Source organism: Taudactylus pleione, unplaced genomic scaffold (genome assembly GCF_031769625.1).
Source record: "Taudactylus pleione unplaced genomic scaffold, aTauple2 ptg000191l, whole genome shotgun sequence".
In the NCBI taxonomy this organism is placed as follows: Eukaryota; Metazoa; Chordata; class Amphibia; order Anura; family Myobatrachidae; genus Taudactylus; species Taudactylus pleione.
This window is the reverse complement of record NW_028284593.1, coordinates 173,389-196,398: the sequence shown is the minus strand read 5'-3', so window position 1 is coordinate 196,398 and position 23,010 is coordinate 173,389. Positions and strand designations below refer to the sequence as shown.

At 46.7% G+C, this 23,010-nt stretch overlaps 2 protein-coding genes across 2 annotated transcripts; one reads left to right on the top strand and one right to left on the bottom strand.

Annotated features, from left to right (window-relative positions):
• Positions 1–1,189: 1,189 nt before the first annotated feature.
• CUNH22orf39 (chromosome unknown C22orf39 homolog) lies at positions 1,190–8,132 on the top strand. The gene is made up of 3 exons (XM_088476657.1): positions 1,190–1,252; positions 2,159–2,326; positions 7,296–8,132. Exons 1-3 carry the CDS (start codon positions 1,235–1,237, stop codon positions 7,425–7,427), a joined length of 318 nt encoding a protein of 105 aa, XP_088332783.1. The 5' UTR covers positions 1,190–1,234; the 3' UTR covers positions 7,428–8,132.
• On the bottom strand, positions 7,714–22,395 carry MRPL40 (mitochondrial ribosomal protein L40). Its single transcript, XM_088476656.1, has 4 exons — positions 22,192–22,395; positions 16,835–16,909; positions 10,594–10,749; positions 7,714–9,818 (listed from the first exon to the last, which is right to left on the bottom strand). Exons 1-4 carry the CDS (start codon positions 22,248–22,250, stop codon positions 9,506–9,508), a joined length of 603 nt encoding a protein of 200 aa, XP_088332782.1. The 5' UTR covers positions 22,251–22,395; the 3' UTR covers positions 7,714–9,505.
• Between the last annotated feature and the right edge of the window lie 615 nt (positions 22,396–23,010).

The window sequence follows — 23,010 nt, the reverse complement described above, 5'->3', positions numbered from 1 at the left end:
CCCCGCTATGAGTGTGGGTTTAGATAGCAGATACTGCTGTGGCTCTATTCTATAAGTGTGGCATTAGATAGCAGATAATGCTGTGGCTCTGTGCTATGAGTGTGGCATTAGATAGCAGATAATGCTTTGGCTTTATTTTATGCGGGTGGCAGACAATACTGTGGCTCTAAGCTATAAGTGTGGCACTAGGTAGCTGTTAAAACTATGGCTCTATGCTGTGAGGGTGGCATTAGGTAGCAGATAATACTGTGGCTCTGGGCGATGAGAATAAAGGCGGCATTAGGTAGCAGATAAAGCTGTGGCTCTATGCTATGAGGGGGGACATTTCGGTAACTTAACTGACTGCTATGGAGAGCATAAAGGTTGCATTAGGCCCTACACACTACACGTTATCGTAAACTATTTGGTGGGTTCCGACACATCAGAACAACAAATCGTTAAAAATGTGTAGTGTGTATGCACTACATCGTGTAGTGCGTGCTCCCGTGGGGTTATCAGCCTCATCGCCTAATCTTATGTGCAGCATGTAAGATTAGGCCACCCGGATGACGATCCAATGCAGCTCCATGCGGGGGGCCGTCATATGGGGCGGTCGGGCACCAATTGCCCAGTGTGTATGAATCCCCCAATATATCGGCACCGTTGACGGGTAGATTTCGGTTTGCATCGCTGGGTACACACATCATTTAGTATGTACCCAGGTAGCAGATAGTGCTGTGGTTCTGCTATGAGAATGAGAGTAACAATAGATAGCAGATAACTGGCTCTGTGCTATGAGGGTGGCAGATACTTCTGCATCTGTGCTCTGAGGATAATGAGGGGGACATTAGGTGGGAGATAACTTTGGCTCTGGGCTGAGGTGAATGAGGATGGCATATCATGGATCTGGGCTATGAGGTCGTCATTTGGTAACATATAACTGAGCCATGTGCTATGAGGTGAATGAGTGTTACTACTGACAACAAAGCGCATGTAGAATGAAATGCTTACACTCAATGTAGTTGTAGCATGCCCCCACCCCACAGGGTAGTGTCTAGATTCCCTTCGCGCAGAGGACCCCTCACAGTAAGCCTGGCGGAACAGTACAATCACTTGCTACTTCCGCCCTTCTCCTCCAGCCCTGCCTCCATTACTTCTTGTCAGGGCGCCCGGCTGCTCCCATTGGAGGTTTAGGTACGCTGATGTGAGTGACCCGTGGGGAGAAGGGGGCGGGCGCAGTGCAGCTGCAGGAAGTATGGCTGACACCTGGAGGGTGAGGGAGCTAATATGAGAAGTTACATGGAATGAAGGGCACAAGTTACAGATAATACATACACGATGCGGTGACCGAGGCTTACTGGGTTGGGCTGTAGTTTTCATCTTTTTTTATAATATTTCTATTTGTTGGGGAGGAGTAATAACTTCTGCGGTCTTTAAAACGACAGTATTGTGAAAATGTTGCATTTTTAGTTAAACATATTTTATACATTAAGGGTATACTTAAAACTATGCAAATCCAGGGGGATGTACTATAAGAATGATCACCGCAATGGATGATCGGAATGATTGACTGCAGTTCCAATTCAAAGCTTTGGATCCCATATCCGGGCTGTCTTCTGTTCCACATGCATCATGTCTACTGATTGCAGGGCAGCCTAGACTGCAACCCGTGTATTTTCAGACTAACGGTAGTACTTTTAGGATACGCAATGCAGAATGGATCAACTGCACAGCTTGTGGCATCCATGGCCCCTACCGTGTCTGGGTAAACTGCAATTAGTACTTTGTCATTATGAGCTATTTGTTGCTATTTTGACAAGTTGAGAATGCAGCACATGGTAACACTATAGGCAGATGCTGAACCACCTATGAGTCTGTAACCTTGAACCTATTGATGTAAAATTTGTGGATATTACTAGTTTTGTAACACTAATGCTTGAAGAAACCGTCTGGGAATGCTGCATTCATCTGGTTTAGTTAAATGCATTGCAATGACCACCATTGACCTGCCAAATGGGAATAAAACAAATGCTTTTGCACTTGACCTGTAGTTTTAACTGAATTTGAACTTGCGTTCAAATGCCTTAGGCTCTGTATATGATGAACAGTTTTCATCTGCTTGTGAGTGATACATTCACCTATGCCGCTTGGGTCACCAAACAACTTTTTCCTTCACTAGCCTCCTCGAGATTGTAATGACTACTGGGATGAATGGAAAACATGCAAGAGCCTAAGGAACCGTTTCCATTACTACTACACCCACGGTGGAATGCCAGCCTGCCACCAGTGGAAAGCTGACTACACGGCCTGTAAGGAATGGGAGAAGAAGCAGAGCCAGGCAGCCAAGGTGAGAACAGGAAAGGGACAGCAGTTTCAGCTAATTTATAAATACAAACCAGTATATTGTTTTGAATAAACTTACAACATTCAGGAGCAATAATTGGCTTTCAGGTATATGCGATGTGCATGCCTTTTCAAGCTATCTTGAACAGAAATGCAAATCATTACTAAGCTGCAACAACCCTGTTTTCCCATATCGTTTTCAACAATATGGGAAAACAGGGTTGGTGCAGCTAATACCCCTTTTACACCAGAGCTAAAACCCGGGTTACTGCAGGGTTAACCCGGGTAGCTCCTTGGTGTAAACGGGGACTGGGTTGGATTCCCGGGTGGAGTGACCCAGCAATCCAACCCAGGTAACTTGCAGGGTTTTACATGGTAATAACCCGTGAAACCCTGCAGTGTAAACTGCGCAATCCGGGTCACGATGACCTGGATCGTGCTGCATGCCTGCCGATTGGCTGGCTTCAGTGGCACGTGGAGATGACGTAATCTCCAAGCGTCCACTTCAATGCCGGAAAAGCTGGGTCCGGTGTGCACGAATATCAGCCGACGCCGAATATCCTGGGTCGGCGCCGGCTAAATTCCAGGTCTGATCTGGTTTGGAACCCTGTTCCAGCCTCCAAGTCAGACCCGGAATTTAGGTATAAAAGTAGTATCAGTAATGCATAGTGTTCTAGCCAGCGTTGCAGTGATGTGTATGTAGAATCTATCAGGTGCTTGATATCTAGAAAATAAATAGTTCTTCAAGATACTTACACATGGTATTACATTTGGTCAATTTAACCAAAAATGCTGATGTGGCTGTTCAAACCTAGCTGCATGATGACCTCTGTCACCACATATGTGGGTTCATTACACATACATTCTGGTGAAAATAGATATTTATGACTGATAAAACTGCCGGAGGTTTTATGGCTGTCATTGGTTCTCTAAATAAAGTGCAAATGCTGGGCAGGTTTCAGTACACAATAAATGGAAGTGGAATTCCACACTTCACTGATTGCTGATTTTTGGATAGAAGAGTCTTCAGCACAGAAACGCGGCAGGAATTTAAAGCGTGGAATTCCTTACCTTTAATGACCACTGAAACCTACCCAGCATTTCCACTTTATTTGCAGATCCAGTGACAGCCTTAAAACTTACTACTAGTGGTTTACCTGCATAAATAACTGCTTCTGCAAATCATTCTCTGGATTGATAAGTCAAAAAGAATCTTATAATAGATGGTTATCAACAATAAGGATTCAGAAACCTACGGGAGACTTATTAGCCAAAAAGACTTTGGAAGATACACTGGTTAAACTCTAACTTTATTCTGTTTGCACTGACTTGATCCTAGTTTAAGCAGAAATCAATCCAATGGAGGGTATTCAATTAGGTGTGAGAATAGGAAAAAAATCCTGCACCTGCTGGGTTTTTGCTATTCAATTAGGTGCTATGTTTTTAATTTTTTGAGTGCCGGGAGGTGTTTTTTTTTTTGCGCACCTCCAGAGCACTACCAATTTTTCCTAAAATCCATAATTATAGGAAAAATGGTCGGAAAGGCTCTGGGACCCTGGTGGCATCACTCCTAATGACTAATTAAGCAATTGGAAGTTTCCAAGTACTGTAGCTTAGTCAGTAATTACTCACCTTCCGAAGTGGTGTCGTCTTCCTCTAGTGTCAGGACCCGGTCTTCTGCAGCAGCAGTGTGTGTAAGCAGGGCCGCCATCAGGGGGGAGTTGCCGGGACTGGAGTCTCGGGCCCGAACCCTGGCTGAACAGCGGGGGGAAGGTTGCTCCTCCACCAATTTACATGACACCCCCTGGCCCCTTTGTTAAATAAAGGATGATATGGAGTTGTCGCTCCTGACATCATGCCGGAGGAGCCGCAGATCGTGAAGAGTCTGTCGGGGAAGAAGGAGAGAAGAAGCCAGAGGGAACTCTGAACCTTCTTCAAGGAACTAAGGTAAGTGTGAAAAAGCAGGCAGGGCAGAGATGACTGGATTTAATACCGTGGGAGGGGTGGAGGTGGGGACACGCAGGAATTCTAGAGGGGGGTTTCCCAGGGGCAAATGCAGGAAAGTGAGGGATAGGGACACAATGCAGGCACATGGGGGAAGAGTGCAGAGTGTGAGGGATGCATATGGGGTAAGAGGGCAGATAGTGAGTGATGCATATGGGGGAAGAGGGCAGAGTGTGAGGAATACATATGGGGGGAGAGGGCAGAGAGTGAGAGATGCAGATGGGGGAAAAGAGGGTAAAGAGTGAGGGATGCAGCAAACAACATGGGCGGAAAGTTGCCCAAGCTCTTTGGCTGGGAGGATACCACACACCGACCGCCTACCTTGGTACTTGGCATCAATCTCCTGCATAAAGGGAGACATTTCTCTGTAAGTCAAACAGGAGAGACTCGATGGAGTCCAAGTAATCCTCCACGTAGGTCACCATGTGGATCTGGTCTCCGTTGCTCGGGTTCAGCATCTTGTGCTACTTCAGTCTCCAGCACAGCCCCCAGCAGGCTCCTGCCAGCTCCAGGGTTTGTCCCTCCAGGGGCCTCCCACCTAGAGCCAGAGGCAGGGATGAATGCAGTCTTCCTGACCCCCGGCTGGGCATGCAAGACAGACCTGGGGACATGGCACAAAGGCGATCCGCTCCGGGGGGAGGGGCTGTTGGCTGGGTAGGAGACAGGCGCCATCTAGCAACCAGCGGATGCCGGAGCCAGGCAGTAGAGAGAACGGCTGGGAGTGGGGAAAGTCCGGCAACGTGAGCAGCTGATTGAATGGCTGTCTTCTGGGCAAACAACTCTGAAAGGAGGCAGTCAGTGTGGGGTTTGTGTGTGCGATAGTGGGTGGCCCGCGGCTTGTACAAAGAGGAAGACAATGCTGTCTCCATCTCTGAAAAGAAGGATCAGCCCATCAGGGGGGGGGGGTTCTGGGTGCTTAGAATTTTCCACCCCTGCATGCGCTACTTAGGGGGAGGAGGCTCTGCCTAGTTTGCCAGTCCCGGGCCCCACAATTTCTCATGACAGCCCTCTGTGCAAGGATGTTGTGTGAGAGCCCCCCCTGGAGGCAGCAGCAGGGAGAACTACATCTCCCAGCAGCCACCTCCCCAGTACAAACATGGAAGAGAGAAGACCGGGAGCAGTGGAGACCACAGGAGAGGTAGTTTTTTTTGGGGGGGGGGGGGGTTTCCCTCGCACCGCAATGCTGGCTGATTGAACTTCGTCATTTGTGGGAATGTCTTGGCTATAAACTTTTTTTTTTTGTAGTTAGTTACATGTATTCTATAATTGAGATATTCTTTAAAGTTATGAGGCACTTCTAGAGTATTGTTATAGATTTTTTACTATACAATATATTTACGTTAACACAGCGCATATTGTTAGTTTGCTTATATAGCCGAAAGAAAAGCCTTTTTTTTTTTTTTAATATATATCTCAACCAGCTGCTTAGGTCAACTTTTGTATATAGGGTCTGATTCAGAGATGGACACTGTTATGCTAACATATGTTAATACAGATGGAGACATCTGATGACAAAACGCCTCCTGCCAGCATCGCGTATCCGAGTGCTGCATCCTTATATGCAGCATCGCAACCCATTCATCTCACATCTGAGTAAGGTTAAACTTGCTCAGAATGAAACTGCTCAGTCGTGACCAGGAAATCTGCATCTGAGGATGCAGACCCTGGCACACCTACAACATGGGGGAGACATGCCCCCGTTTTATGAAACTGCCCTGTTGCCGCTCTCTACTCGCTTTCTGTGATTTAGCAGGACCTGTTCTGCACATGCTGAGTTCTCCTGCCATTGGAGATGTATGCAAGCCATCAGGTTTACGTACATCTCTGAATAATGGGGCACATCCACTAGGCGATATTAATGAGCAATTGAACATTATCATTCAATCGCTCATTAATCGTGCACTAAAATGTCGGAAACGACCAGCGATACGCGCTCCCGCTGGCAGTTTCCGACATCAATCATCGCCCAAACACGCCGGTCAATCTGCCGATAAAGACAGAATGACCATGTTCAGGGATGAGGGAGGGTGCCTACACTGAACGATATATCGTTCAGTGTGGACACTGCAGTTTAATTAACGATATAGTTATCGTTCAGTCCTTCACTAGTCGGCAAGTGGATGTGCGCCTTAATGTCTATAGTGTGGATACTGTGCCAGGGATTTTTTATTTGTTTGTTAAAGTTTATCCAAAGGCTGTTTAAATGCTTATTTACAAGTTGTGCAATCTGGCTGTACAGTTTAGAGCCCGAGAAAACAAATTATTCAGTGATGTGTTTACCTGTCTGTCAGGGTGAAAAGACAACTAGTGCCAGCATTAGAGACAACCATGTTTGTATATAATTTATCCATGCATTTATTCTTATATATGGTTCTTTAAAGAAAGGAAATCTATTCATAGTGTTCCAATTGGCCACATTAGTTTGGTGTATAGTGATAGAAAATGATCTTATACTAATGGCTTTATCTTTACTGGATACACTGTAGTTTTGAATGAAGTAGAAGTTTGTGGTAGTTAATTATTAACCACTTGCTTGGCATGGTCACAATTTTCCGAGCACACCAGGCAGTTCTTTATTTGATCTGGTCGCAAAATTTCAACCAGTCAGATAAACAGTGAGGGTAGCTGCAGGAAGAGAATCTTATCGCAGCTGCGGCTACCTTCTGGTCCCTCTGCTTGCCTGCACTCACCCTCAGTGTCTGATGTGCTGCCAATCAGTCAGCAAACCAAGACACAGACACACACACCCCCCCCCCCCCCCCCCCCAACCAAGCGATTGCAGAGATTAGCAGCCGCTGGGAAAAAAAATTAATTAACTTCAGCCCCTTAGTGTACCTGGTGCCTGAAACCAGTGTCAATGTTTCTGATTTTTGGAAAAAAAAAATATATATATATATTTTTTTTAAGACCATGACAATTTCTGAGCACACTATTCAGCTTGTTTATAGTTTTTACTTTTGTTTCTTCAGGAAGCTCTTCTAGATAGTGAGAATGCAAGGCAGAGAGAGAGCCTGAAGCACAAGCCAGTATGGACAAAGAGAAAGCATCCTCCTCAAGACTGGCATCTACCCCTGAACAGAGATAACCCTGCCAAAGATTGAGCTTGTGTCACTCCGGAAGTGAAATAACAGACTCTGCCTATATTTAATTCCTGCAATGGCCTAATGCCTTACATGTACCACAACCAGGTGCTTGTATTATGTACAGAAGCACAACATCTGTCTGTAAAAAACAAATTAACTTTACAAGAAAAACAATATTTAAACTATATGCTGTATATGATTTTATAGCTTTCTTTGTTCTCCATGGAAACTATTTATGTGCAGCTTGCCATAATACACTATTTTCTTCTATAGAAAAATGTTCATAAATGAGTTAATAGAAAGGTAATCAGCCAGACAAAATGTTTAATTTCCAAGAACAGTTGTACGATTTACAACATGTATGTATCAGCATTGAACACCACCTGTTAAAGGTGTCTGTTTCCTTCTTCCACTGCTGCCGGCAGACTTGTGTAGTCTGTAACTAATGTATGAAAGAATAACAAACCACACGCAGGCAAGAAATGCCCATGAGAAGAATGCTGGGTGCACACTGGCTGAGATATTGGCCACTCAATTGAATGGGCGATATGTCGTGTGCGTCAGCCAGTGTGTACAGACGAAATGTCTAATCCACGTCGTTCATAGAGATAGCGCATCGGCTGTGCAGCACAGCCAATGACAGATATATCAGCTCATCGTGCGGTTTGTACGGGCAGTCAGCCGACCGCCCATACACAAGCTGCAGAGGCTGTGGGTGATTGACATCACAACTGAGTGGCACATGTAAATGCCCACCTAGTTGTGACAGGACGACACATCGGGTCAACGATTGGTAAGTGTGTATGAGTTTACCAATCACCCGCTAGGACAGCGGATCAGCCCGATCTGTCATCCTAATGTATACCCAACTGAAGGCCTTAGGATTGGCTTTTGAATGACTGGTTTGGGTCCTACAATACACCACATTACAGAAGTGTTCTCATACACCTATCCTTTCTGCACCATATGACGAGATTCCCGTGCTGTGCACGTTTTCATCAATTTAGTCTTAGTTCGCTTATAGTTTACTAGGTACTTAGGATAAGTGATTTGGCGTGGTAATGGGCCTATTTGGCACAATTTGAGGGTAGGTGTATGAGGACACATCTGTCTGTACTAATGTAGACACCGACAAACACCCCAGGCTTACTGTACTAATACAACACATGGCGCAGGTTGTTAAGAGTGTATTTTAGGTTACTAGTACATTTAATCATCCTTATGTGACTGAGCAACTACTACTACCACCAATCTGTTAAGGGCATATGTTAAAGTATTAAAAATGGTATTTACCACCAAGTAACAGTATGCTATAAAAGTATTGGTTAAAAAAAAATAAATAATAATAATATGCTGCAGCCCAGTTCCTGACAGAACAACTGTGTGAACAATAGTTTATTAAAAAATGTTAAGCTAGGCCTAATAGATCTAAAGAACATTGGGGGCAGATGGATGAAGCTCTGGAAAGTGATAAAGTGGAGAGAGATAAATGACCAACCAATCAGCTCCTAACTGTCATGTTACAGGCTGGGTTTGAAAAATGACAGTTGGTTGCTGAGTGATTGGTTGTTTATCACTCTGCACTTTATCACTTCCCAGAGCTTTATACATCTGCCCCAAGTTGTCCTATCAGGGTTACTTAATGTTCCCTACAGGTGACCATATCTATGCAAATAATTGTGTGTGGTCTCTTTCTCAAACTGTATTAAACAAAACCTTTAGGTCTGTTAATGACAATTTAGATTTGTGTAAAAAAAAAAAAAAATTCACACAATTTTATATTTAGAATAAAAACTAATTTCACAGTTAAAGATAAAAAGAAATTAAAACTGTTAAATCTCTTTTTCATGATCCTGTAATCACCTGAAAGTAGACAATAAGTGGCCGTTACAACACTGATGAGTGTGAATGGGTTTAGGTTTATCACCTTGAATGGAGTTCTGGATTATATTCTTTATTTTTTTAACTAACATTTCATTTCTACACAGCACAAGAACCCACTGTCCAGTTTTGTACTGAAACAATGTTGCTCCGCCCTCAGTATATTACTTCCAGCTCAGCAACGAAAGCTGGAACCAGAACAGAGCCCATGTACCTCACTGTTGTGTGTACACTTTGGTAATGTCATTATACTTCCCATCAGGAGGATTATATTTAGGCATAGGGGGGCTGTTAAATGGTCCACAACTTTCCAGAGGAAACACTCCCGAGTCACAACGTACAGCTGCATCATAGAGTTCCTCTGACTCAAGGCGCAGCTCATTCAGTGCTTTCCTCTGAGATTCCAGGAGGCACGCGATATTTCTCCGCTCTATTTCATGTTCCTGCTGCTTACTGAATGCCCACTTTTTAATGATCAGTGCTCGCCTTTCGTTTTCTTCTCCAGAGAGCTGAACAGGTTGCCTAATTCTACACCCCCAAATAAAGTTAAAAAAAAAAAAACAGAAAGTGTTAATATTAAGTCTAAGGGGGCAATTCAATCTTTAGCCATGGCAGTGAGCTGTGTTACACTTATGACAAAAGGTCTTGTATAAACTTTAGAACTAGTACAATGTCACAGCAAATTCACTTATTAAACAAACAAGACACAATGAGCCAAATGTAATAACCTGCAATTTGCAGAAGCCGGTGCCATTCTGGCGAGTTTTGCCTTTAAACTAACAGCTAAATTTAGTAACCATCTCACTGGAATCGCAGGTTATTACATTTGGCCCTATATCCATTACATTAGAACATGCCATTTATATTAGTATTGTAAATGCAGCTGCCTGGCAGTATAGGCTTCAATCAATTTTCTTCTGCTTCTTTCAGGCTTGTTCTCCAATAGGAAAATCAGGTAACATCACAAGATTAGCTGCAAATATCCACTTTGAAAAATGTATGGAGATTTTAATCCCAAGGTTTGTTTAAAATAATGGAGGTGTTATGTGCAGTTATACCGGCCATGGACATTCGCTTGCCAACGTTTTAAATAAGCCATTTTCTACACCTTGAGCATCTACTAAAGGTAGGGCAATTCTGAAAAATTACCTGTAGGGTTTAATCAAGTTCAATCAATATTTAGAATAAGTCCACATTTAGTGGATTTAATCAATGTTTAGACATAAAAATTAAACGTTTTGTGTTATGTGGGCCCAAATTATAAGAATAGTAAATAATTGTTTTAATAGACCACCATACATACCTATTTTCATCCATAAGTTTTGTAGATGGTGTAAAGTCATCAATGGGAATAAGTTCAGGTGCAATACGTTCTAACTTCTTAAGTTTTTTCCTCATGCGCTCTTTTACTATTTGTTCCCGTTTGGGATCCACCTTTTTCTTCTTTTTAGGTTCTGCTCTAAATATGAAGAAAGAGGCAAACATGAAAGTGCAAGATACCCAATTCCATCCCACTGTATACATCAATATCTGAGGAAAAAATATGAGATATGGTAAGAACTTACCCTTGTTATCTCTATTTCTACGAAGTCCATAGGGTTCCACAGGATACCTTGGGGTATAGGTGTGACGTCAGTCGCAGGGCACCAAAGAGTTAAGCTTTCAGCCTCCCAGGATGCACTAGGTCCCCCTCCTATACCCCGCCCCCGGGCCAAGGCACCTCAGTTAGTTACCAAGCCATAGGCCGGAGGAGGAGAAGGAAGAGAGAGAACAAAGATCTGGACACATACAAGAATCACATTCTCACCAGAGGGAGACGGAAAACCGGTGACCAGAGCAAAGCCCATCTGCAGCACAGGTGCGACAGGGCGGGAGTCCTGTGGAACCCTATGGACTTCGTAGAAATAGAGATAACAAGGGTAAGTTCTTACCATATCTCATATTTTCTACTTCAGGGTCCATAGGGTATCCACAGGATACCTTGGGGATGTCCCAAAGCAGTATCCTTTAAGGGTGGGGACGCTCCTGTGCAGAAAGGAGAATCCGCCGCCCGAAGGAAGCATCCTGAGAGGCGAAGGTGTCAAACCTGTAATACCTCACGAAGGTATGGACAGAAGACCACGTAGCAGCCTTGCAGATCTGAACTGCCGAGGCACCACGTCGAGCTGCCCACGAAGGACAGACAGACCTAGTGGAATGAGCCTTCAGAGAAGGAGGGACCGGTAGGCCTTCATGAAGATAAGCTTCAGAAATAGCCATACGGATCCAGGCTGCCAAAGTTTGCTTTGAAGCAGGCCAACCCTTTTTACGGAAGCCAAAGAGGACAAACAAAGCGTCCGACTTCCTAAACGAAGAAGTGCGGTCAACATAAGTCCTTAAGGCCCGCACAACATCCAATGAGGCCTCACCCACGGAAAGACCCGGTGAGTTAAAGGCCGGAACAACTATTTCCTCGTTAATATGAAACTGGGAAATAACTTTGGGAAGAAACTCGGGCCGAGTGCGGAGCACTGCCCTGTTCCCATAAAAAACCAAGAAAGGGGGTCTACAAGAAAGAGCCCCTAACTCAGAAACACGTCTGGCCGAAGCAATGGCCAGAAGGAAAACAGTCTTAGCTGTTAGCCATTTAAGATCCACTGAGCCCAGTGGTTCAAACGGCGGTCCTTGGAGAGCCCTCAGGACCACAGCCAAATCCCAAGGCGCCACAGGTGGAACAAAGGGCGGCTGAATGCGGAGAACACCCTGCATAAAGGTGCGCACATCCGGGATTGTAGCAATCCTACGGTGAAACCAGACAGATAGGGCCGAAACCTGTACCTTCAAAGAAGCAAGGCGAAGCCCATGATCTAGTCCCGCTTGCAGGAAGGCGAGAATCCGAGACAGACGAAACTCCCGCGGTGCATAACCTCTCGGTCGACACCACTGGAAGAACGTATGCCACACGCGATGGTATATCCTCGCGGAAGACGGTTTCCGAGCTCGTAACATGGTACGCACCACAGAGCTGGAAAACCCCCGGGACCTCAGCATGGCCGTCTCAACAGCCACGCCGTCAAAGACAGCCGAGTCAGGTCCGGGTGAAGGCAAGGACCCTGAGACAGAAGGTCCGGTCGTAGCGGCAACCGCAGAGGAATGTCCACGGACAGACCCTGAAGGTCTGAGAACCAGTGCCGTCTGGGCCACGCGGGAGCTATCAACAGGAGCGTCCCTCCTTCCTGTTTGAATTTCCGGATTACCCGTGGAAGAAGGGAGACCGGAGGGAACAGGTATGCGAACCGGAACGTCCACCGGACGGACAGAGCATCCACCAGAGACGCCCCTTTGTCTCTTGTGCGAGACCCGTACACCGGCAACTTGTTGTTGTGCCGGGACGCCATGAGGTCGATTTCTGGAAGACCCCACCTGTCCACCAGTAGTTGAAAAACGTCCGGGTGCAGGGACCATTCCCCCGGATGAACGTCCTGGCGACTTAGAAAGTCCGCCTCCCAATTGAGCACTCCCGGGATGAAGACCGCTGATATGGCCGGAAGATTGCGCTCCGCCCAAACCAGGATCCGAGAGACCTCTACGAGAGCCGCCCGACTGCGAGTTCCTCCTTGCCTGTTTATGTAGGCCACGGTGGTAGCGTTGTCCGACTGGACCTGCACCGGGCGACCCTGGAGAAACCGCTGTGCCTGCTGGAGAGCATTGAAGACCGCACGGAGTTCCAAGATATTTATTGGAAGCTCCGCTTCTGTCGGCGTCCACCTGCCCTGGAACAAGTGTGGACCCGAAACTGCTCCCCAGCCCCGAAGACTGGCGTCCGTTGTCAACAGGACCCAATTTGGAACCCAGAACGGACGTCCCTTGTTGAGGTGGGTCGTCTGTAACCACCACGTAAGGGACAGGCGAACCTCCTGGGTGAGCACAATCGTCTGGGACTTCAGAGACTGAGTCAGCCCGTTCCACTTGGACAGGATCAGGTGCTGCAGAGGTCTGGAGTGAAACTGGGCGTATTCCACCATGTCGAACACCGACACCATGGAGCCCAGTAACCTCATCGCCGAGTGTAAGGACACCCGGCGGCTGTGCAGACAACTGCGCACCCTTGACTGTAAAGCAGAGATCTTGTCCTCCGTCACGAAGATCCTTTGCTGTCCCGAGTCCAATAAGGCTCCAAGATGCAGAATCCTCCGAGACGGGATTAGAGTGGACTTCTGCCAGTTGATTAGCCAGCCGTGCCGTTGCAGCAGTGCAATGGTCAGGTCCAAGTGGCGTAACAGGAGCTCTGGAGATCCTGCCACCAATAACAGGTCGTCCAAATACGGCAACATGCGGACTCCCTGCAGCCGCAGAGAAGCCGCCATGACCGCCATCACCTTGGTGAAAACACGTGGTGCTGTTGCCAGGCCAAAAGGTAACGCCCGAAACTGGAAGTGGTCGCTGCTGATTGCAAACCTGAGGAACTGTTGATGGCGCCAAAGAATAGGGACATGCAGGTAAGCGTCCTGTATGTCCAATGACACCAAGTAGTCCCCAGGTTCCAGCGCCAGAATGATGGACCGTAGGGTCTCCATCCGAAACTTCGGGACCCGCAAAGACTTGTTGAGTGCTTTGAGGTTGAGTATCGGACGATATGACCCATTGGGTTTCTGTACCAAAAATAGATTTGAATAGAAACCCTGGCCCCTCTGGGAGAATGGAACCGCCACTATAACTCCAGCCTGGAGCATAGTGTGCAATACCTTCCGCAGCTCCGTAGCCTTGTTCCGGTCTGATGGGAGACCCGTGGTGAAGAAGCGAGCCGGGGGTCTGTGCCGGAAGGAGAGGGCGTATCCGTGGGAAACCACCTCCAGAACCCAAGTGTCTGTCGTAGTGGTCGACCAACACTGGGCGAACTGTAGCAGGCGGCCTCCCACCCTGGGATCCCCCAAAGGGAGGCCCGGACCGTCAGGCCGCAGGCTTGTCATCTGGCTTGGGGGCCGGACGTCTGGTACTCCATGCCTGCTTCCGGGGCTTGACCGATTTCTTAGGGCCAGCCTGTCGAGGAAACGACTGTGGTTTGGGCCTGCCCTGGGCCCTAGATGACCGAAAGGACGATGGTCCCGAACCAGAAGGAGCAGCGGCCGACGGGAGACAGGCAGATTTGGCTGCCGCCAGCGTGGCCACAATCTTATCCAGATCCGGACCGAAGAGAACTTCTCCGGTAAACGGCAACGCTTCCAGACCTTTCTTGGAATCTGCGTCCGCCTTCCAGGATCGCAGCCACAAGGTGCGACGAGCAGCTACCGCTGCTGAAGAAATTCTAGACACCAGAGTACTAATGTCTAGAGCCGCCTCGTTGATGTAGGTGGCCGAATCACGGAGATTGCCAATCAACTCCGCCTGATCGGCCGGACAGTCGGATTCAAAAGAAGCCTCTAATGAATCCGCCCAGCGCTCCATCGCTCTGGCAACCCAGCAAATGGCCATAGCCGGCCGTGCTGCCCCCCCTGCAAGGGAATAAGCGGACTTCAGGCAGATTTCTACCTTGCGGTCCGTAGCATCCTTAAGGGAGGACATGGATGGCATCGGCAATGTGGCACTACGGACAAGACGGGTCACGTGAGAATCCACCTGTGGAGGGGATTCCCACTTAGCAAAATAATTATCCGCGAACGGATAAGCCACCGCCAGGCGTCTCTGCGGCTGGTATCTTTTGCCAGGTTGTTTCCACGCCTCCTCTAAATGGTCCACCAACTGACCCGAAAGAGGAAAGACTGTGGCATCGCCCTTCACATCTTTGAAAAAGGCATACTTAGATTTAGCCGCTGGGGGAACTTCGTCCTCAATCACCAAGGCTGTGCGGACCGCCCGAATAAGTCCAGGAATATATACTTTGGACTTAGCATCAGCGTCCTTAGTATGGAGAGGTTCCTGATCGTAAGGATCTAGAATCTCCCCATCATCAGACGTCCCTTCGTCATCCTCATAAGGAGCGGACAGAGACGCCACCGGCCTTTTATGAGACCGCATCACAGACTCCCCTTGCAACACATCCGACAAGTGCTGTACAGAACTTGTCAGGGAGTTAACCCACGCTGGCTCCTGAGAACCCGGGAGCGGGGAAATAGGGAGACTGTGGGGTACCACCAATTGTCGTGGGAACCCCTGCATGGGTGACGACACCACAGACTGCTGGGACAAACCCATCGGAGTAAACGCGGGCTGCGGAGCTAACTGGCCCACTAAAGCTGTTAACGCCTGAGCGAAACAAGCCCAGGGCGGCTCCTGTACCGGTGCTGTAACCGTAATAGGCCGCGCCATGGACAAACACTGCCGGCAAAGGCCCTCCGCGCTACCCTCCCCCTCCGCTAACGGTACTTTGCACGTGGTACACTGTAGCCGGAGGGGAAAATCACTTTCAGACATGATGGCACCACGTATGTGACCTCTCTCACCAATTAAGTATTAAATAGGCGAGAGACCACCCTGCAGCACCGCACCGCAAGGGCTTTAGCAGAAAGAACAGGGACAGTAATAAAGCTGACAGTTTAGAGAAGAAAAGATTACAGGCAGCAGCGCTAGCACAGTCACATACAATGCAGAAAAATAACAATTCCTGCACTAACAGCGCTGATCACTCAACTACACAGACACAGGGCCTGGTAGGACACAGCGCTGCATACACAGACCTGACCACAGCGGAGGAGAGGTATGCGGGGGGACCCAGACCACGATGCTTCCGTCCAGCGCTTCCAGCAGCGTTCACCATGCGTTCTGGAGAAGATGGCCGCCGAGGAGCAGAGAGGAGGCTGGCCTGGGGGAGGAGCGCTGCCACAGGACCAGTCGGCAGCATGCAGAGAGGGCTGTGTGCAGCGGGGGAGGCGCCGGCTGTGAGACAGGGAAGGCGCGCTCCCCTGGCATGCATTTAACCCCTGGGACGCCGCAGCGCTACCGCTCTGCTGCGGTCCGCTGTCCCAGGGGGTAGTGGAAGCGCAGGTTGGTCGCCTGGCTCCACGCTGCAGCCAGTCCCCAGGGAGCCCCCTGCCTGGGGACTTAGGACCATGTGATCAGCGGGGACCCACCGCGGGACCCCGCTGCTTACCTCTGTCCCCCTTGAATCCGGCCATGGTCCGGAGCATCTGGGGTCACCGCTAGCTGTGACCCCAGACGCCCACCAGCATCCCCGGATCAGTACCGGCGTTCTGGTACCGGCGGGGTGTAGGGAAGACAGCATGGACGTCAGGACTGACTGTCCATGCTGTTCATCCAGATGTGCAGCCACAGCTGCATGAAGAATAAGCTTCAGGGGCTCTTCTAGCCCCCACTCCAACAGGTGCACCCGACTCCGGCCGGGCACCAAACTAAACTGAGGTGCCTTGGCCCGGGGGCGGGGTATAGGAGGGGGACCTAGTGCATCCTGGGAGGCTGAAAGCTTAACTCTTTGGTGCCCTGCGACTGACGTCACACCTATACCCCAAGGTATCCTGTGGATACCCTATGGACCCTGAAGTAGAAATACTTAACCAAAGTGTGTATGTATATGTTCTGAGTTGAGTAAACTGTTGTACATCTCCTCTTACCTCATGGGAAGAGCTGAGCGCAGGCCTAGCAGGGAGGTTTGCCAATGACTCTCGCGTCTCCATATCCAAGGGGGGCTGCAAGACACAAAATATTCATATTACACATTTCAATTGCTTTGCGCAACCTTGAAATAGATGGAACACAGAGGAGACAATGGTGTTAGTAATTTATTCGGTAAATGCATGTCTGCCAGCAAAGCAATGTAAGCAAACTTATTGGACCACAACATTCAGGGGAAACAAACTCTCCACTGTTTTTCTAACAACTGAAGAAGTCGGAAAGTTTTAATTTGTCATAGGTTAAGTGATGCTAGAAGTACCAGTGAATCTACATATTCCAGATCTTTAGGGGTTTATTTACTAAGTGGCAGCGTATTAAAGCCACAGATTCTTGTGTTTAAGCCCAAAATGTAAAAAGGGTAATGCTTTTATTAGCAAAACGAGTGGTTTGTTATTAAAAGTAGTGACCTTTATAATAAAATTTGGGGCTTAAACACACCACTGCTTAGTATATAAACCTGTTAAAGTCTGAGGATAGGGACCCGTGTTTGAATTGGAAAGCCAGTGTGGCTACCATGGTAGCTTATGAGACAAGTAAGTGGATCATGCAACCTATCTGGCACATTAAAGCATAGATAAGAGGCTGTGAGGTCAATGGAAGCTCCTAACATGTCACTAGGTGAGACATCCAAGGCGAGAGAACATTCCATCGGATCTAGGGTGTTCTCACCAAGAAATATTGCCTCCCAGTTGCCTTCACCCAGAGATGCAAAAAAAGCAAACAAGACGTTTATGTTTGCTGTGTGCCAAGGGCGTATATATAATGGGTGCAGGGTGGGTGGAGTCCAGGGGGCCCATATAATTTAAAACTCACCTGTCCATGGTCCCACGTCGGGTGTCAGCGCTGCGCAGAACACCGGAAAATGGCCACACTCTAGTGCCCAGAGTCTACTGCTTCTGCGGTGGCCGGCCAACCGTGTCAGTCGGCTGCCTGCTGCTGGGGAGTGAGGAGGAGGCCTGCCCGTAGAATGTACACAGGCCCCCTTCTCTCAAGACGCCCCTGCTGTGTGCATAATATAGTCAAGACCAGCATCAAGTAGGCAGGCTGTAGCCAAATGTAACAGATCTAATTGTTAAGCTGCATAAACACAACGATTCTGTTACCAACGATTTTATGAATGATTATCTGTCAGATAATTTAAAGTGTAATGAACGATTTTTTTGAACTACAAACGATTTTTGCATATTCCCTTAATGAAAATCGTTCAGTTGGTCAGTCTAACTGAACTACAAACGTGAACGTGCATGAACGATAATCGTTCATCGTTTTAATTCAGAAAGTGAACGATTTTATCAACGATTGAACGATATCGTTAATCGTTCAAAAAATCGTTGTGTGTATGCAACTTAAGAGGTTGTCTCCTAGAGGCCTGAAGAAACAAAAAGTCTGTCCATCACTCCATAGTCTTGAAAAACAAGGCAAAAGGCTGCACCTACAATAAAATCAAGTGGTCCATTCCCATTTCGAAAAAAAAAAAAAAATATTAAAATATTATATTGTCCCTTACTAACAATTATATCCGTTCTCCCTAATATCTATTCTACACCATCATAAAATAAATTTTTAATGTTACCCCATAATTTCACTAGTTTGTTGGTTTGTGAAATTTTTTTTAATCCAATGTTCTTGAATAGGGTTTGGAAGAAAAAAAAACAAACCAGAACATTTTATGTCTTGTTATGAAAATGAAATATTAAACTAGTACACTGCAGAAAATATGGAGAAATAATATTACAATGCAAACATTTTGTTTTAAAACATGTGCAGCCAATATACCTGCGGTTTCATGCTATTTTCCCTGTTACAACCACCTCTTTGTGATTTGTTTCTGGTGGGTTTCCTGCAGTTAATGTAATTGGCAATTTAAATTATTATGATGCCTGTATGTTGCCAGATGAGCTTACCCCACATACAGCTACGAATATACTGTGCACAACATGTCCTACTTATATACATGCATAAACATTATTTACAAGAGATAAAGGGGCAGCTTTTACAAGTCAATCCCGAGAGTTCTCTCTAGCATACATATCCCCACTGATACCCTTGATACACAGGATATATCATAAGATAAAGGTTTAGTAGCATCATTATAGCAAATATGACAATTATGAGATGTTCCCCTGCCTCTCATCAGCTTCAACTTTTACTGAAACCTCTATTTTTAATCAATTTATTTGCACAAAGAAGTCATCCATTCCTTGAACAGTATGAACTGTCATTTTCATTTATTTACTACAGAAAACATCACAGAATGCTACAACCAGGACTAGAAAGAGGGGACTTTTCTAATAATCTGATGCTGCAGGGAAAACAAAAATCCTTGACCCTCCTCAACACCTCTCTTACAATGACAATAAAAGCAGCAGAGGCCGGATACACATCAGGCGATATATTGGACAATAGATCATACCAAAACAGATCGGAATCTTATATCGTCCATATCGCTCAGTGTGTACCCTCAATCGTGCGTTAACGTGTGTCGTCAGCGATGTGCTGCACGTCAGATGGGACAACATAGCTGACGATGCCATGAAGAGAGTGTGTGATGGAAGGGTATATCACGCCGCCATACACCACATCGTGCAGTGTGTACAGCTGCCCAATATATCCCTCCATCGGGCGTTGGGTCGGCTGGGATACACGCTGTACTGATGTGTACCCGGCCTAAGAGAGAGAACTATTGCTGGGTGGATCAGTGTGTATATCGAATAGTCACCCTCAACAAGAGGGTAGGAATGGTTAAGAATGAACAAAAGCCTGGAGGATCTTCCCAACAAAGCCATACTCCACAATGGATGCAATGTTTAGTTTGTAAAATTTTGAAAAAGCATGTAATGATGGCTAGGAGACTGGTTCTGCCAACCAATCCAAGATGGACTAATCAACCTCATCAAGTGCGCCATCTGTACAGAGGGAACTAATATACCTTACACACAACAGTCATGCTGGTTGCTGTCCTGATCCAGCAGACCAACAAAACCTGGGTACAACATTCCTTTTCATGTCCCATGTAAAGGGCAAACAGGGAGTGCTCCATTATCCATTGGGGATATTAGATACAGAATATTTTCAAAAACTCTAGCTGAATGGTTTCTCGATCTCACAAGTCTACTGGTTTGAATCTTAAGCTGGCCACACATCTAAAGATTATCTGTCCAACCAGCCAACTAGTTGATTGGTTGGAATGAAAATCTGGTAATGTATGGGAGTAAATGATGATCAGCACTTCGCCTAAATGCCAGAAAACAGATGAAAATGGACGTTCAGATAAGTTTGTTAAATGTTTGATCTAAACAATTAGTTCAAACAACAGAAATTGTCCATTTTCCGGCGTTTTGGAGCAAATTGCTGATCATCATTTACTCCCATATCTTACCAGATTTTTATTCCAACCAATCCACTAGTTGGCTGGTTGGACAGATAATCTTTAGATGTGTGGCCAGCTTTAGTTAGAAACAGAATATACTAAACTAATTTTACACCCCCATGTTCAAGTCAGCCGTGCACAAAAAATACCCAAACATTCTTGTTAATAATGGTACAAATCTTGATTCGAGAAGTCAGGTAATAAGGGAGTTCTAATAGGGAACATTGCAAGCCTTGTCCTTCTGCAAAATGAGAGGGAATTAACCCATTGCACCCCTTTGCTGTAGTGCCTATAATGAAAATCACAATTGTGACACAACTTCTCTCTTATATTTCAGTTGTAACATACAGCCTTTTTTTTACATTAATGTTAAAAAGTTCCTTTACTTGCTACTTAAGAGTAGAGTCTACATATCCATGAGCTTTGGCAGTGTTTCTTTGTGACTGACAATTTCCTCAGGCTCCATCATATGAAAAGTTTAATACTGTTCATCCTAATGGTGCATACACAAGGTCAGATTTTTCCTTCAGATCTGAACGATAACGATTTAAAAATCGTTCAGTCGTTCATATCTGAAGGAAAATCTGACAGATCTGTCAGATGAACGATTTGAACGATGCGCATTCCCGATGGTCAGAAAACGATATCTGACATCTGATGTGTTTGCAGTCAGACTTGGCCGATTTCCATTCATTTTAATGCAGTCAAAAATCGTTCATCTGCCAGATCTGACAATTCTGACCGTGTGTATGCTCCATTAGACCATATAAATATATACACATGGGCAATTTAATTACATACCTATGCAGAACATGCTTCTTATGCAATATAAATGTTACCATATCAAAACGAGTAATACGGCACCAGAATCTCAAACCGCGGCCAGAAGACCGGCGGTGGAATCCAGACATGAGTGGAGATGCCGCTGCTGGAATCCAGACAGCCCGATCATAAGTATAGTGGGGCAAGTTACCTGTTAACCGAGGAGGGGGGAAGGGGGGGGGGGTTTGTTAGGTTTCAGCACCACAGGGGTACTTAGAGTTAGGCTGCGGGAGGGTGGAGGGTAGGCGAGGCACTAAGGGGGGTTCGGGTGCGTGGTAGGGAGGATTAGTGTTAGGATAAAGGAAAGGAGGATTAGGGTGTGAACAGGGCAACGGTACTAAATGTTCCCTTGTCGGGATTGTCAGCATCGAGATTCTGCTGTTGGTCTATTGACAGACTGCATCCCAAGTGCTGGGAATTCATACCCAACTCCAAAACAAGGTCAAAAGATTTTAACTATTGTACCTTAAATTGAAATCAGAGACTTCAATTAGGCACACATCATACTACAGCAATAGAAAATACCCCAATATTTTAGTGCATCTGATAATCATTTGTATTATTTAGCATATAGGAAACGCCTTGCATGCGGTCATTTACCAATTGCAACAAAAACAAGACCATTTGAACACAGACATGATCCTGCAGCCCAGCCAGCACACAACACAGAACTCATCTCATTAGGCCATCTACAAGGTCATCCAGATATCACAGAGATCTCACATGTATGGCCACCATGACACTTGTATGTTACCTATGGCTCATCAGCTGGTCCCCATATATCCTAAAATTCTGATTTAAAATGGCTAAATCTCTCATATTCCTCATGTACAGCTCTCTCAGCACAGGCGTGAGTCGGTGTACTGTGCAGAGCATGTAAGAACAAGAGGCATCACTAGACTGTAGCAAGCCTGTATGAAGTGCAGACTGCAGGAGATACAATACGCTGCTCGCCCACCCTGGGCCTGGCTGCACAACCACAAAGTGAGGCAGGAGCAAGAAGTGTCCTAGTCACAGTGTCCTTCTGCGCAGGAGAAGCAGCACGGCTCACTCGGCACACAGAGACTCCTACACATAACATACTATATTATACAGGCAACTTACCAGCTCTTGCTGCCCTGTCTGCACACATGTAGCAGTGTGTTACACGCCGCCGCGTTCATACTCTGCGACTCCAGAGCTCACCCAACTCCTCTACTGTCTCCAGCACAGAGTCACACACACAGCCGTACAGGGTGCATCCGTCACAGTTACCGGGCGGAAATGAGGCAAAGCCGTCTAGTTCCGCGTCTTCTTCGTTGTGGGCGGGGTGATCTACTCTATGGAACGAGTCTTGTGTTACAGATGTTATACAGAAAAAAGGTGTACATGTCTGTACGAATACGATGTACAAAGATTAATGGTGTTATTATAGTTGTGTTCTGTTGGTTTTTTTTTTTTTCCATTATTATTTATTCGATTGAATTCACCTTTCAGAAGTTGAAGGCTCTTTACATCAATTAACTTGAATTCATTCAGGGGGTCATTCAGACCCGCTCGCGAGCGCAGAACGCTCGCAAGCGGGTCAATGTTCCCCCACTGCGCATGCGCACGACGGAGGGAGCTCCGTCGTGCGCATGCGCGAGACCCAGATAGCGACGGGCTCTCCATCGCTCCGGGTCTCGCACCAAAGGGGGCGTGCTGTCACTCCAGGGCTTGCGGCAGCGAGACCCTACCGCAGGGTCTCCGTCGCAAGCCCGATGGTCAAGACCATCGCGACCATCATCATGGACGCTCGCATATGCTGTGGGTGGTCACCCACAGCTATGCGAGCGGCCAGGAGGCCGCTCCATTTTCACGGAGGAGGGCACTGATTCAGAGCGAGCGCTCTGGTCAGAGCGTTCGGCTCTGAATCAGGCCCTCAGCCCACAGTTTGCAGTTGGA

Excerpts from the sequence above, each read along its gene's own strand:
- CUNH22orf39 (XM_088476657.1), top strand. Across the intron at positions 2,327-7,295 it reads AGCAGAGCCAGGCAGCCAAG|GAAGCTCTTCTAGATAGTGA; the intron begins GTGAGAACAGGA and ends TTGTTTCTTCAG.
- MRPL40 (XM_088476656.1), bottom strand. The coding sequence starts at position 22,250 with ATGAACGCGGCGGCGTGTAACACACTGCTACATGTGTGCAGACAGGGC. Across the intron at positions 10,750-16,834 it reads CGCTCAGCTCTTCCCATGAG|AGCAGAACCTAAAAAGAAGA; the intron begins GTAAGAGGAGAT and ends CTTCATATTTAG. Across the intron at positions 9,819-10,593 it reads AAACTTATGGATGAAAATAG|AATTAGGCAACCTGTTCAGC; the intron begins GTATGTATGGTG and ends TTGGGGGTGTAG.